The 14,682-nt window shown below is 40.1% G+C and overlaps 1 protein-coding gene across 1 annotated transcript in view; it reads left to right on the top strand.

Moving 5' to 3' along the window:
* Nucleotides 1-14,682, top strand: part of FRAS1 (Fraser extracellular matrix complex subunit 1) — a 502,478-nt gene that overhangs the window by 229,351 nt on the left and 258,445 nt on the right. The window contains exons 10-14 of the mRNA XM_081584176.1: nucleotides 3,126-3,215; nucleotides 5,360-5,395; nucleotides 6,698-6,845; nucleotides 8,587-8,730; nucleotides 10,189-10,323. Of these exons, the coding sequence (XP_081440302.1) occupies nucleotides 3,126-3,215; nucleotides 5,360-5,395; nucleotides 6,698-6,845; nucleotides 8,587-8,730; nucleotides 10,189-10,323 (553 nt within the window). The remainder of the gene's footprint in view (nucleotides 1-3,125; nucleotides 3,216-5,359; nucleotides 5,396-6,697; nucleotides 6,846-8,586; nucleotides 8,731-10,188; nucleotides 10,324-14,682) is intronic.

Genomic DNA, 14,682 nt, shown 5'->3' with positions numbered 1-14,682 from the left:
TTGAGTTCTAATGCCTTAAGCCTATTTCTCCAGATCTTTAATCAATTAGCACATATTGTTTTAAGACCCTGGATTCTGTGCTGAATGTACTACCAGATGGGAAATTTTAACCAAAACTAAACCGTGCAAAAATATCCCTCAGCCTTCTTTCTATGCCGTACTTTGGTAAATAGCTACGCTTAATGACCTTGTGCAAAAGTCAATTAAGTGCCTTCCCTGGTGGCTCAGATGGTAAAGAATCTGCCTGCAATGCAGGAGACGTGGGTTTGATCCCTGGGTCAGGAAGATCCCCTGGAAAAGGGAATGGTAACCCACTCCAGTATTCTTGCCTGGAGAATTTGATAGAGGTGCCTGGCAGGCTGCAGTCCATGGGATTGTGAAGAATTGGACACGACTGAGTGACTAACACTTTCACTTTCTCAATGACTTTGTGAAGGCCTGGGATACTCACTTCTTAACTTCTGTGTAGCTTGGAGATAACAAGATGAATAAGATACATTTTAATCTCAAGAGTTCCCAGGCTTTTCAAGGGAAGTCAGATATATACACAGGAATTATAATATGCAATGACACCAATGATTAGGAATTAACATGAATAAAATGCATTAGGAGCACCTGGAGAAACTGATGACCTTTGCCAAGGGAAGCAGTAAAAGTACTATTGGTATTTTTACTCAATTCTACCCCACTTTCTGCCTATTCTAAAATATATCAAGGTCATTTGATTTCTAATCTTCATACCAAAGGTAGAATAAGTCTGTGTCTATATCCACAAAGGTGCAGAAAAGTAAACTTCTAGAGAAAGAGGCAAAATTGTGTTGCATCACCATTGTAATAATTATTGCATTATTATCAACAGCAATGTTATGATAGCATTGAAATAGCAAACAGTTTTTCTTTGTTGAAAAAGGAGCAAGTGGCATGACCTTTGTCATTGATATATAAAACCAAATCCCTAGACATTGAAATATAAGTGAATCAGCAGTAGAATAGCATAACAGGATGATTTCCATGTTTCTATATTTAGTATTATCTTTGAGCTTGAATTCAAATGAAGAAGTCAATTTGCCATTTTTTTTTAAAGACCTCACATTCATATATGAGAGAGAAAATGTAAGAGAATCAAAGTTTCTAGCAAAATACATGGAAGAAGGTAGTCATGCCATAAATGTGAGGTGCTTTTCCCTTTTCCAGCAGAGGAAAATTCCCTCAAAAGAATTATTTTCTTCCAGTGGGCAGGTTGGTGGAATGATAAAGTCTCTATCTAGTGGATGGATGCTGGTGTGATTCAGTGGTGAGGGGTTAGCAGATTCCATCTGGCCTATGCAGCAGAATCCTCTTAAAAAGAAGAGTCAGTTTTGTTTCACAAAGCAATTTTTCTCAAAGCCAAAGTCTGATGCTAATTGGAGCAACCTCCTCATTGCAGTGAACTGATGCAGTTTGGGACATCCAGATGTCTATAAATAGCAAATCTATTTAGAACTTCCTGCCTCACCGAAACTGCATCCTCGCTCCCCAGGAACAGGGCTAGTGGTTATTTTCAGGAGCTTTTGAAGACTCAGAAAAGCTACCTTCTTTGTCTTATCGGAGTGATGCAGGCTCCATTTTCAGTTTTGTCTGTCTGTATTGTAGCAGGCACTCAAGAATGTCTCATGCGTTTCAATTTTAATAGAAGTATGCGTACTGTCTTGTTTCAAGACATTGTTTTAAGTGACTTAGATGACACATTTATAAACCCCTTTATATGCTTGGAAAGCAAATTTCTCTGTGTTTGTGGGTTAGGCCTTCACTACCAGTTGATTTGTCATGTTTCTGCAAAACAATTTATATGTAAATACATCTGCTCCCTGTAGCACCCTCTGATTGGTGTGAAATTTTGAGGAATGGTGATCTACCTAACCCCCTCCTTTTCGAAATAACTTTTTAGATATTATAAAAATTATGGTCATTCATATATTTTTGTGTTTCTTTTAAAAGTGATAGTTTCATTAAAATAATACATATTCACTTAGAAAATTGGAGGCTCAAGAGAGGTAGAAAAGAGATTTTAAAATCCATTCATAATGCTACCATTGAAAGACAACCAATGCTTTTCTTTCATATTTTTCTTTAGTGCACAGTGTTTTTAAACATAAAATACTGTGATTATTCTGTTTATGCAATTTTACATTATTCAGTTTTTACCTAACATGGTTTTTACACTTCAAATGTAATATAGATCACAAATTAAATAATGTCTTCATGTAAAGAAACATCATCATTTTTTAGAAAGTAGATACATCTTTAGAAAGTGGGAAGTGTTTTAAAGAATACTCTTTAGTCTGCAGATATTAGATGTTACTATATGCATATGAAAAGTTGTAAATAAAGCTTGTCTTTTTAATAGCAGATATCTTGGGTGGTAGGACTTAGGTTTTAATGAAATTATGTTTTCTAAGTTATAGAATTCAGAATTATTTTTATAGTAAGCATTTATTTTATAATAAAAATTTTTGAAATGGTTGATTTTGATAAGTTAAAAGTGATAAAATGATGACTTTGAAAGTTTAATATCTGCCTTCCTAGTGTGGCATTTCTTTCCTTCCTCTTGTAATTTTTAAAATAGTGATTATGTGAATTGGCTAACAATTTCAAAATATTGAATAGAAATTAGTTTTCTGCTGTTTAATTTATGCCTGAGACTTCATCTGTGCATATAGGGATGTGCCTGATTTTGTATTCAAGGGAAAATGTTGGTGTGATTTGAGCACTGTTATTGAAATCAAATCACAAGTTCAAGCCTTGTACATAAATTTAAGGTCCTTTTCTGAAACTCATAACTTTCCATGACTACAAGATTACTTGTGGCCTTTCTTCTTCATGGGAGTTCCTGGTCATGGGTAGGAAATCATACACAAAGATCATCAGAACTGGAAAGAAAAAAACACTTGGAAGAAGGGGTGAGCTGTATTGACTAGGCTTTTCATAGGAATATAGCACAGGGGAGATGCAATAAGTCATGGGCCAAAGCGGAGGGGTGTATTATGGCTTTTCATTCTACTCAGGGAATTCAGCCACTTCACAATTTAGTGCTGCTACCTGGAGATGTTAATTTGATGTGTACTTCTGCAACCTTTATTCTGCAGGGTGAAGAATTAATTCACTTAGAAGGAAAATGCTGTCCTGAATGCATTTTAAGGAATGGTTACTGTGTATACGAAGAAAATGCAGAATTTGTGAGTATCAGGCTAATAACCGAAGACTAATAAAAATGAATCTTTGGAAATTAGTTTAATAAGGGGACATTACCTTCTCATTTCTTTTACCCATTCACTTGTTTAACAATGGGGCTTCCCTGGTGGCTTAGAGGGTAAAGCGTCTTCCTGCAATGCTGGAGACCCGGGTTCGATCCCTGGGTCGAGAAGATCCCCTGGAGAAGGAAATGGCAACCCACTCCAGGTCTCTTGCATGGAAACTCCCATGGACGGAGGAGCCTGGTAGGCTACAGTCCATGGGGTCACAAAGAGTCAGACATGACTGAGCAACGACACACGTTTGTTTAACAAACATGATTGCACAACTGTTGTGCCAGGTACTGGAGATACGGAAGCCCACACAGCAGGCAGAGCCCCTGCTCTCAAGGAGCTTTTGTTTCACGGTGGGCACATAGACAACAAACACATGTGTTGGGTGGTGACAGGCACCACTTTGAAAATAAAACAGCTGGGTAGTAACTGAGGGGAGAGAGGCGTCTTTTACATCGGATGATGGGGGAAGTCCTCTCATGAAGAGAAAGAAATTTGAGCCAAACCTGAAAGAAGATGCTGAGGGAGTGAGCCAGGGATATGTTGGAGGGGGATACAGACCAGGAAGAGGAATCAGCAAAGGAAAAAACAGTGAAGCAGAAGTGTGCTTGGCAGGTCCAGGAAACGGCAAGAAAGTGAGTTTGGATGGAACCAAGGGAATGAGGGGAAAAGGCTCTGAGATGAGGTGCAAGGAGGTAGCCTGGACCCCGGTTTCACCCCGACACAGATGGGAGCTGCTGAACAGTCTTGAGCAGAGCAGGGCTGTGAGGGGCTTACTTGTGAGAGAGTCACATTGGCCACCATATGGGCAAGTGACAAAGGAGGTGAGACTGATAGTAGGTGGTTTGGTTAGAAGGTTTTTGCAGTAGTCTGGCGGATAGTGGTGGTGGTTTGGTCTAGGGAGGCAGTGATATAAAGCGATCAGGCTCTAGTTTATTCTGCAGGTAGAGCTGAAAGGATTTTGATGTGTTGGATGTAAAGCAAAACTCTATTAGTTAAGGTTTTATTTCTCTCTAAATCTGTACTTTTTTTTCTTCTATACCCCCAGGGAAACATATTTATCTTAATCTCTTCAAATTTGCTCTATCTTTATAGCTCTTATTTTCCACATGGGATTCTTGGAATGTTGATAAATTCAATGTGTTCTTAAAAGCACGTCTGTTAATCATAGGTACAACTGCTTCACTGTCCAATCGAAGTGGGATTATCAGTATTAGGATTAGGTGCTTTGACTGGTGAAGTGATTCCTATATCCTTTTCTCTTGTGATCTGGGTAGATTGCACCTGTCAACTTGCCGGTGTTTTGTATAAGCTGGGGATGCTGTGTTGTGTAGGGTTAAAATATATGAGCTCTAAGCTCAAACCTCTACTTTGCCACATACTGACAATGACCTTGGGCAAGTTACTTAATCCTCAGCTATAGAGATAAAAATAGTACTTATCTCATGGGTCTATTGCGATGATACATATAAAGTTAGAACAACACCTGGCATATAAAGAAGCTTAAGATTATTATTATTATCATCATGCTGTTGACATTGTTTGCCTCATATTGATACTTCATAATTTAGTCACCTTTGTTTCCTAAGAATTTAGGAGACTAAAAGTTCCCTATAAATACTGAAGTTGTGTTTTCTCTCTATCACAGTATTAATTTTCATGTCCATTTTTGGAGGTAAATTAAACCCAGTACAATTCAACAAAAGCAAGTTGTTTTAAATAAGCACAAATTCTCATGATGTTGCAGTGCCATAGAAGTTTCAAGAATTTGCTCTTACAAGCTTAGGTCTCTTGTCTGCAAAGTCCTTCATATTGAGGGGAATTGAAGCCAAATACTCCAGCACAAAGTGAGAATAAGAATTCAAAAATATTTCCTGGGCATATTGTCTTCACCTCATGTTGGTATGCTTTTCTTGTTTTTGATATATATTTTATTTCTGTTCATAAACAGTGACTGAAGTTGCTTGTTACTTGGGGAAAAATGGATATTTCCTGTTGGAAAAATGACTAGATCAGCCTAATGGTGTTTTTAGTAGTGTAAAAATAAATATGTTTCTCTTTTGGTTTGTTCCTAGATGTCCTCAAATGCAAGTAAAGTTAAACGTATTCCAGTAAGTATAAATTTTTAGCTTGTACATAAGTACGTACAAAATTATTTTAAGCAATGATCTACATAAACTGTCCTGGGAAACCTTAATGCTCAGTATTTTTGATAGTCATATTTGATGACACTATGGTCTGGGATTAAGAATCGTAATGATAACAAAGACTGATTCATTGAACTTTTGCTAAATGCTGTCACATCAATTGTTCAGAATGCTTAACATCAACTGACTTAATAAGCATTTTATCAAAACTTTATTATAAAGTATGCCCTTTTATTCTCTAAAACAATACCTCCTTCACGTCCCCAAACATTCTGGTAGGAATTTTTGTCTTTTTTCTATCTCCAGGGTGAATAGCACAGAGAGCAGAAAGGAATTGCTCTTTATAATTCACTTTGGATGCTCTGTCAAAGCACTAATGTTTATTATCATCATTTGCTTTGCTGAAAGGAATATTTAGTGTAAGAAAGCCCATGGCACATCCATGGGCCACTAAATGTGGGTATGCGAGAGCTGTCACCGTAAGAATACATGACCCTACTGTTGCTCTTACTATAGTAACAATAAGGAAATTCAGCATTTTAACCTGCTTCCTACTGTTGTTATAAAGATTGTATTTAATGTATGTGCTAATCACCATGTACATAGTAATTCCTTCTGGTGTTGTGTTGTTTTTTGGTTTTTTTTTTGCTGAGATAGGTTGAGAAACAAGTGTTATATGCTTCTTGCATATTCTGGAAGTCCCAGAATGCTTTCACACTTGGGTTCTACTTTAAAATAAGCCAATTATTAACAAAGAAGGAGAGATGCTATCTTTTTAAATTTATAACTCTTGTTGTTGTTGTTGTTCAGTCACTAAATCATGTCTGACTCTTTGCAACCCCATGGACTATAGCACGCCAGGCTCCTCTGGCTTCCACTGTCTCCCAGAGTTTGCTCAAATTCATGTTAACTGAGTCAGTGATGCTATCTAACTATCTCATCCTCTGCTATCCCCTCCTCCTTTTGCCTTCAATTTCTCCCAGCATCAAGGTCTTTTCCAATAAGCTGGCTCTTCCCATCAGATGGCCAAAGGATTGGAGCTTCAGCTTCAGCATCCGTCCTTCCAATGAATATTCAGGGTTGATTTCCTTTAGGATTGACTGGCTTGGACTTTTCTACTGATGTCCTGTTTCAGTTAGGTTTGACATTGTACTAATCAGGAGCCTTCACTTTGACCCTTATGGAAATCATACGTTCTCCACCAGCCAACCGGCTTCTGAATCTCTGCACTCTGATAACAACGTCCTTCTTTGCTGTTTCCTGCAGGAGGGAGAGAAGTGGGAGGATGGCCCTTGCAAGGTGTGTGAGTGCCGGGGGGCTCAGGTAACTTGCTACGAGCCCTCTTGTCCTCCATGCCCGGTGGCCACGCTAGCCAAGGTGGTGGAGGGACGGTGCTGTCCCGATTGCACATCAGGTGGGTTCATGACCAATTTCTGTCTGCTGAGATGTTCTTACTGCCACACAATTCAGAGAGATCTCTCCTCCCGCCCCTTGCTTATTTTTCTCTACTCACTCACTTGATTTGTTTGTTTGTTTCTTCATAATTTTTTCTAACAAATGATCCTAATTATCTTGGTCCGTGCATTTGCCAAACTCAGCCAGTTGTGAGTATGTGACCTCGCATAAGTCATTGGTCCTCTCTGAATCTTCATGTTCTTGTTGATAAAACAGCCTTGTCTTCCTTGCAAAATTATTGTGAATATCAAATACAGTAATGTTCAAAAACTTGTAAAGGCAAATATGGTTCCTAGGACTGCTTCGTTGTTGAAGATTGAAGAAAAATTTTTTCAAATTTGTTATGGATGTTCATTTCTTTAAGATGAACTATTAAACAGATGGTTCCTTTTGGAGTTCTCAAATGGGTTTTTGAAGTTGAAGGACCCATTAATTTCTTCCAAAAGAAAATTTTATCTACTTGTTCTGCAACTCTGCCTTCAAATCACCTGGGATTGAATTAGTTCCAGTTAATAATTGTTGGCAAGCCCTGGAGTTGCTCTGGCTGAACAGTAATTTGCCTGAGAGCTCAGTCTGCCTTGGAGAAGTGGCATTTTCTTGCACTCATATTTCATAATTAATTGTTTTCATCTGTGGGTTGCAGTTTTTCATATTGGCAGTTTCACTTGCGGCACTCAACATATTTTGGCTAATCGGTGTTTTCATGAAGAGTTTATCACGGGGAAAGCATGGCAATGTCAGGGTTTCGTTACTTCACCCTCACCAAAGTGATTCTTTGGGCTTTCCAAAACAAATACGTAGTGTATTATAATTTCCCAAACCTTGAAAATCAGGTCCTTGACAACTGTGAAACCTAAAAGTAGTCCTATGCTGACAGTTTGCCACCAAGTTCAGTAATGATCCCAGTGACTGGTAATGAGGTTTGAAATCTTGGAGAAAAAGAAGGAAAAAATGGCTGTATTTTTTTTTTAAGAATATGATAACTGTTTTTCTGTACTGTAGGTTTTATGTTTTAACCTTTATGCACATCAAAGGTTAGGAAAAACTTCTAGGAAATTATAAATCATTGAATCTGCTTAAATCATCTATCATGGAACTAGTCATTCCTGTTTCTAGAGGTATTCTAGGAGCCAGAAGCATGAACAGGCCTAGTTTGGTAATGTTTTTAATGTTTTCACTTTGGGGACAGAGTGATTGTATTTCAAACAAGAAGCAATTCCTTGAAATCTTGTACTGAAATCAATTTTGCTCTTTGGAGTCCTTTTTCATACCCAGAGTTTTCTCCATATTTTTTACAGATCCTCTATAGGCCGTTTCATGCATAAAACCTATACTGTTGAAAAATAGTTATTATTTTCTAAAAAAAAAATACAGCCACTTTTTTCTTCTTTTTCTCCAAGATTTCAAACCTCATTACCAGTCATTGGGATCGTCACTGAACTGGGTGGTAAATTGTCAGCAAAGGACTAGTTTGGTATTGTTTTTAATGTCTTCACTTTGGATACACTTTTTCAGACAAGGAGCAATTCCTTGAAATCTTGCATTGAAATCAGTTTTGCTATTTGGAGTCCTTTCTCATATGCAGAGTTTTCTCAATATGTTATACAGATCCATATACCCCATAGATCCCTTGTTAGAAGGAGGTAAGAGAAATCCTATGGTTTTTACTGAGTTCTCCTCTTCTTTGTCCTTGATCATAGTTCGTTGCCACCCAGACTGCTTGACCTGCTCTCAGTCTGCAGACCACTGTGACCTCTGTCAGGATCCCACCAAGTTGCTGAGGAATGGACAATGCGTGCACAGCTGTGGTCTGGGGTTTTACCATGCTGGTGCTCTCTGTTTAGGTACGGCTTCAGGCAGACCACCCAGGGAGGGACTGAGCCTCGCAGGTATCCTGGATGGGGTCGTGGTGCAGGAAACGCACAATTTCCATAATGTCATCCGTAGGGTACCTGACCTCTCTACACCCATCTCACATTTGATGGGTGTTTCCACGCTTACCGGGAGGTACTGATAGATGATGGAGCAGTCAGATGTTTACTAGGTAGTCATGGCTGGATTTCTCACTTTCAAGGATAGCCATCAGTTAATCCAAGATAGAACTTCAGAGGTAACATGACCTTCGAGATCACTTACTAGAACTTTATTGTTTTGCTAATGAGGAATCTGTGGACCAGAGAATGAGCTGGCTTGCTTAATATCACACAGATAATTGGTAACAGAGCTTACTCTTGTGGGTTACCAGAGGATCCAGAAGGGGTTCATGTGCATTTCAGAATTCTTATAGTACATATAGGGCTTCCCAGGTGGCGCTAGTGATAAAGAACCCGTCTGCCAATGCAGGAGATGTAAGAGACAAGGGCTCGATCCCTGGTTTAGAAGGATCTCTTGGAGAAGGAAATAGCTACCCACTTCAATATCCTTGCCTGGAGAATCCCATGGACAGAGGAGCCTGGTGGGCTACAGTCCATAGGGTCACACAGAATCAGGCACAACTGAATCACATAATACATATGAGAGGGAGCTCTTACTGGGAGAATTTGGCTTGGTTGAGGCCAAGTCATAGTTACTTTTTCTCCTATCTCTAACTCAGGGGGTTAATTATCCATTTTAGAATGTGTAGGTTTACACCCTAGCTGTGAATTTAACCTCTCTGCGCCTCAGCATTCTTACCTGTAAAGTGGGGTGATTCCAGTACCTTCCTCAGGAGGCATTGTGAGGATTACGTGTGTGTGTACATGTCAAGTGCCTAGAATAGTGTCTGGGATGTTGTTAGGACTCGATAAAAGTCAACTACTTTTATTATTTTTGTAATTATTCACTTCTCCCTACTCTCTCTCCTGATTCATAATCTTCAATCTTCTTGAAAGTTATTTATATCTCTGAATAAGGGGTATTCTTGTAAATGATTGAGTGAGAAAGCTATTGGGGGCAAATGGATAAGAAGAGAACAGCAAGACCCTTGAGCCTACCTGCCTGGCTTCCAATGCCGGCTTCATGTGACCTTGATTTCGAGCGGGTTATTTTACCTCTATGAGCTTGCTCGTCATTTGTAACATTGGGATTGATACTCTACCTCATAGCGTTGTTGTCAAGATTAAATGCATTTATATACGTAAAGCACTTCACGCATTGCCTGGCATGAAATATATGCTGTGTAAATGAAGGCAGATACGGTTATTGTCCTGCCTCCCTGATTCTCTGTGTCTCCAGAACTGGGCTGTGTAGGGACTGACACCAGGGCAGTGCACGTGAACTAATGAGAGATTCCCTTTCTCTTTCTCCCACCCTTGTTGAGCCAGCCTGCCAGCCACAGTGCTCCGCCTGCACCAGTGGGCTCGAGTGCTTGTCCTGCCAGCCTCCCCTGCTGATGCAGCAGGGCCAGTGTGTGTCCGCCTGTGGGATCGGCTTCTACCAAGACCGCCACTCCTGTGCAGGTAAGCCCTGACCCGCCATGGTCAGGCAGGCCACCGAGAAAGCCACCCCCTGCCCCCAAACTACCTGGGGCCACCCGGAGCTATAAGCAGCTTTTCAAGTAGGAGAAGAATTTCTGAACGTGACTCCTGGTGGCATGACAACAGTAGATGAGAGACCTGACAAACAGTGTTTTTATGATTTTATTAGGGCTTTAGTGATGTATATGTGTGATGTGATTTCTAGAAGTCCTTCTGTGCATATCTGGGGGCCCTGGGACAGTATTTGATGAGCATTATACTTTGACTTGGGCTTCCCAGGTGGGTCAGATGGTAAAGAATCTGCCTGCAATGCAGGAGGCCTGGGTTCAATCGCTGAGTCGGGATGATCCCCTGGAGAAGGGAATGGCTACCCACTCCAGTGTTCTTGCCTGGGAAATCCCATGGACAGAGGAGCCTGGCGGGCTATAGTCCATGGGGTTGCAAAGAGTTGGACACAGCTTAACAACTCAACAATGACAAACAAAATATTTTGGCTCAGGTTGTCATTTAAAAAGTTGGAAGTCAGATTCCTTCATGATATGAGATCACAGGACTTAAATGAAAATGAAGAGGAACTATATTTATATATTTTTAAATTTTACTTTCACTATGGGAGGGAGAAACAGAAACAAGACACTTAGACAAATAAAAGTAGCTTTTAAGTTTACTCCTACTTTAGTATCTGCCTACTTAGCATATGTATTAGTATGTATTACTTTCGTAGCTTTATATGCCTAATTTTTGGTTTTTTGAATTTTATTTAATTTTTGGCTGTTTGGTCTTCACTGCTGCTCATGGGCTTTCTCTAGTTGCTGTGAGCAGGGCTGCTCTTTAGTTGCGATGTGCAGGCTGGGCTTCTCATTGGAGTGACTTCTCTTGTGGTGGAACCTGGGTTCTAAAGCACTTGGTCTTCAGTAATTTTGGTGCTCAGACTTAGTTGCCCTGTGGCATGTGAGATCTTCCTGGACCAGAGATTGAACTCATGTCTCTTGCATTGGCAGGTGGCTTCTTAACTCTTGGACCACCAGGGAAGTCCTTGTTTATATTTTTAACTCTATATCTTTTTTATTACAATCTTGTTGAAATTCTAGTATCTAAACCATCTCTGGAGGTGGGAAGAGTCATAATATGATTTAATTTGTTTTTTATACGTGACTATTTTTTCAATAGTGATTATAATCATGGATATAAGTAAAGGCGTAAATGTATAAAGAATTTATTTTAAATGCAGAAATGGAGGGAGGTGTGATGGTGAGAGCAAAGACAAGGACAGAGTCCTAAGTTTGTCTTTTGAAAGAGACAGGGAATCAGGTGTGCCCAGAACCTAAGGCAGGGTGTGCAGTGGCAGGAAAACCTGAAGAGGCAGATGGACCAGAGGGTGGGTCTTGGATGTCATCCCAGAGAACTGTGGTAGCTGCATTCTGCAGCTGAGCCAAAGGGCAGGGATATGACAGGAATCGGGAGATGGGCCAGTCTGAGGGTCAGCTAGTAGGCTCCTTTCTTTCATGTCCTTGGTTAGATTTTCAGAAAAGTCAGAGAGAAAATGGTAAAAGAGAACCAGTGCTATCTAGGCTATCTAAGTAATAAAAGCAATTTACATGTCTACTTATGGATAAGCAGATAAACAAAATGCAGTCTGTGTATGCAGTGGAATATTATTCAGCCTTAAAAAAGAAGAAAGTCTTCCATATCAGACAATCTGGTTGAATTGGGGACATTGTACTAAATGAAATAAGCCAGTCACAGAAGGATGGATGTTCTATAATACCCCTTATTTGAAGAATCTTGGTTTTCCTGATGACTCAGTGTTAAGTAAAGAACCCGCCTGCCAGTGCAGGAGACCCGGGTTCCATCCCTGGGTCAGGATGATCCCCTGGAGATGGAAATGGCAACTCACTGCAGTATTCTTGCCTGGGAAATCCCCATGGACAGAAGAGCCTGGTGGGCTACAGTCCATGGGGTCGAAAAAGAGTCGGACATGATTTAGTGTTTAAAAACGATGACATATTGAAGTATTTAACATAACAAAACTGACAGAAGCAGAGAGTAGAAGTGCGGTTGCCATGGGCAAAAAGATTCCTGCAGTTCAATAAGTCTAAAATTTTGGTTGTGCAAGATGAATAAATTCTAGTGATCTGCTGGGAAAAAAAGAGAGAGTCAGTGCATGGTATTCCTTAGGTGTACAGGCATGAATGAGCTCCAAGGCCAGGTAAAAGTCCCTCATGGAAGAGACTGCTGGGCGTCTCCACTCCTGGTCATGGTTATGGGCAGAATCCACCAGACTGTGGAAACCACCTTGAAAGGAAACACTGGTACTGTGGGTGCCATGTGGATATGAGGATAGTGGGCCTGAATCCAGTCACATTACAAAAAGGGAAGCATCCTGGCTTCTGAGTCTGACATGGGGGCTCTTTGAGTTCTGGAAGAATTCTTCTTTGTTTCTGTATCCCCAACATCACGGGCTGCATGAAGGGTTCAGATTTGTTTGGCATTTGTTGAATAAGTGTTTGAGTGATGAAGGAATGTCCTACTCCTTGGTGATCCTTGAAGGACCAGCTTTTCGACAGCAGTGTCAGCCACAAAAGAGAAAAGAACTCTTAATGTTTATTACAGTTGTGTTCTATTTACTGGTTATTTTAGAAAAGGTTTAAAGTGGGTGCATACGAATGCTTTTTTAAGTGTCTAATGGTTCGGCAATTTAGGTAAACTGCTGAAATTTCAATTTGATGAAATTATTGAATGTATTCTTTATTCCTGTCTTCTATCCCATCAAAGAGACCTCCTGCTAGCACTCTTGCAACAGATTTGCCTTTGAAAAGGAAGTAATTCCCCCTAGATTTTATTTCCCCCCCATAACTCCTCCACCCTGGCCAAGTGTCCCACATACGTTCACTTTTTTCTTTTTTTGGCCACTTTCCTTCCTCCCAAGCCCAGTGTTTTAATTGGTGATGTTAATGCAGTTTCAGGGCACTTTGAAATGGGTAATGTTTCATTTGATTACTGGTTTACGTAGCTGACTGCTTCCACATTCCATCCACATGCCCATACACAAATGCCTTAGTAGAAAGTTGCTGGGAAAATTTGTTCATGCTCCCTCCAGGGAATTAAACCAATTTGCTTTAGTTCAGCCTGGTTGCATTTTTATGCATAAAATGAGAAGAAAAACGAGAGCAAGAGGAGAGAGAGAAGAAAGAGAACAATCTTAAAAATTAAGGCTAAACTTGTGATCAATTTCCATATATTCGTTTGATGGTGAGATTGTCCAAATAAACTTTCTCATTATCGGAATTTTTTTTTTTTGTAATATTTGTGCTTTGCACCATTTTGGGTGTTTTTTCACCACTGACCTTAGAAGTTGATCAACCAGTGCTCATTCAGAAAGTGCTAAACTTTTCAAAATGAAGCCTACCATTTTATGGTTTTTTCTGGATTGATTCCTTCTGCCAGAATCATTTATGTTCTGGCTGGCATTAATTGCCACTTTATTGACCCATCAAAAGCAAAAGAAAGTGAACACGTGCTGAGGGAACTCATTACCAAAAATTACCTGATTAATATTCATGCTCACCATGTTGAATATGAGATAGAATGAGAAATTCGAGGCAGACCCAAGAGGCACATAGACCCATGACTCTTCAAGAAAAGAGTCGAGCAAGTAAACCAGAGAGAGGTGAAAGAAGGGCCTGAGTCCTACCTGAGAACCACATCCTTAGGGGCCTTTATCATTATTTCTTTTCCCTTGAGTTTTGTGCAGACACATATATGCATATGCCTACAAACATGTACACATGTGTACATATATTCACATTATTGGTATAGTCTTGTGCTTGATGAAACTGAATAACATAATTATAAATCACATGTTGCGTCCCCCACCAGTCAATGCTTCATTTCCTCTCCCTTCCCCAACTTGAGAGTTTAATGCTTTGATCCCTTTACCTAAAGGCTCAGCACCAGCCAGGCTTTCTATCCATCTAAATTAGAGATAGGCATTCTGTAAGTTGTCTCTTTCCCACAGCAGAGAGGACCAAGGAGTAATCACCCTCCTGATGCCCAGAACTCACCCTTTATGTGTGGCACTCAGGCATCTGCCTTAACCCTAGACTTCTTTTGGTGCCAACTGGATCTGGTCCAACATTCCTTCTTGACCCCATGGACATCAGGTCCTAGGATTGAGTTTCTACTCTGGTTCCTGACACTTGTCCTGTTGTGACCCATTTCCAGGAATTAACAGCCTATCTCTTAACCCTGACCACATGGTCAAGCTTGACCCATGTATGGATGTTGTTTGCCCCACCTCCATGCCACGTGGCCTTGTACCCTTCGACCATGGCTATTGGG

This window comes from Giraffa tippelskirchi, chromosome 1 (genome assembly GCF_054371585.1).
Source record: "Giraffa tippelskirchi isolate mGirTip1 chromosome 1, T2T-mGirTip1v1.2.pri, whole genome shotgun sequence".
Lineage (NCBI taxonomy): Eukaryota > Metazoa > Chordata > Mammalia > Artiodactyla > Giraffidae > Giraffa > Giraffa tippelskirchi.
Note: the sequence above shows the minus strand (reverse complement) of the source record. Positions and strands in the feature narration are given on the sequence as shown.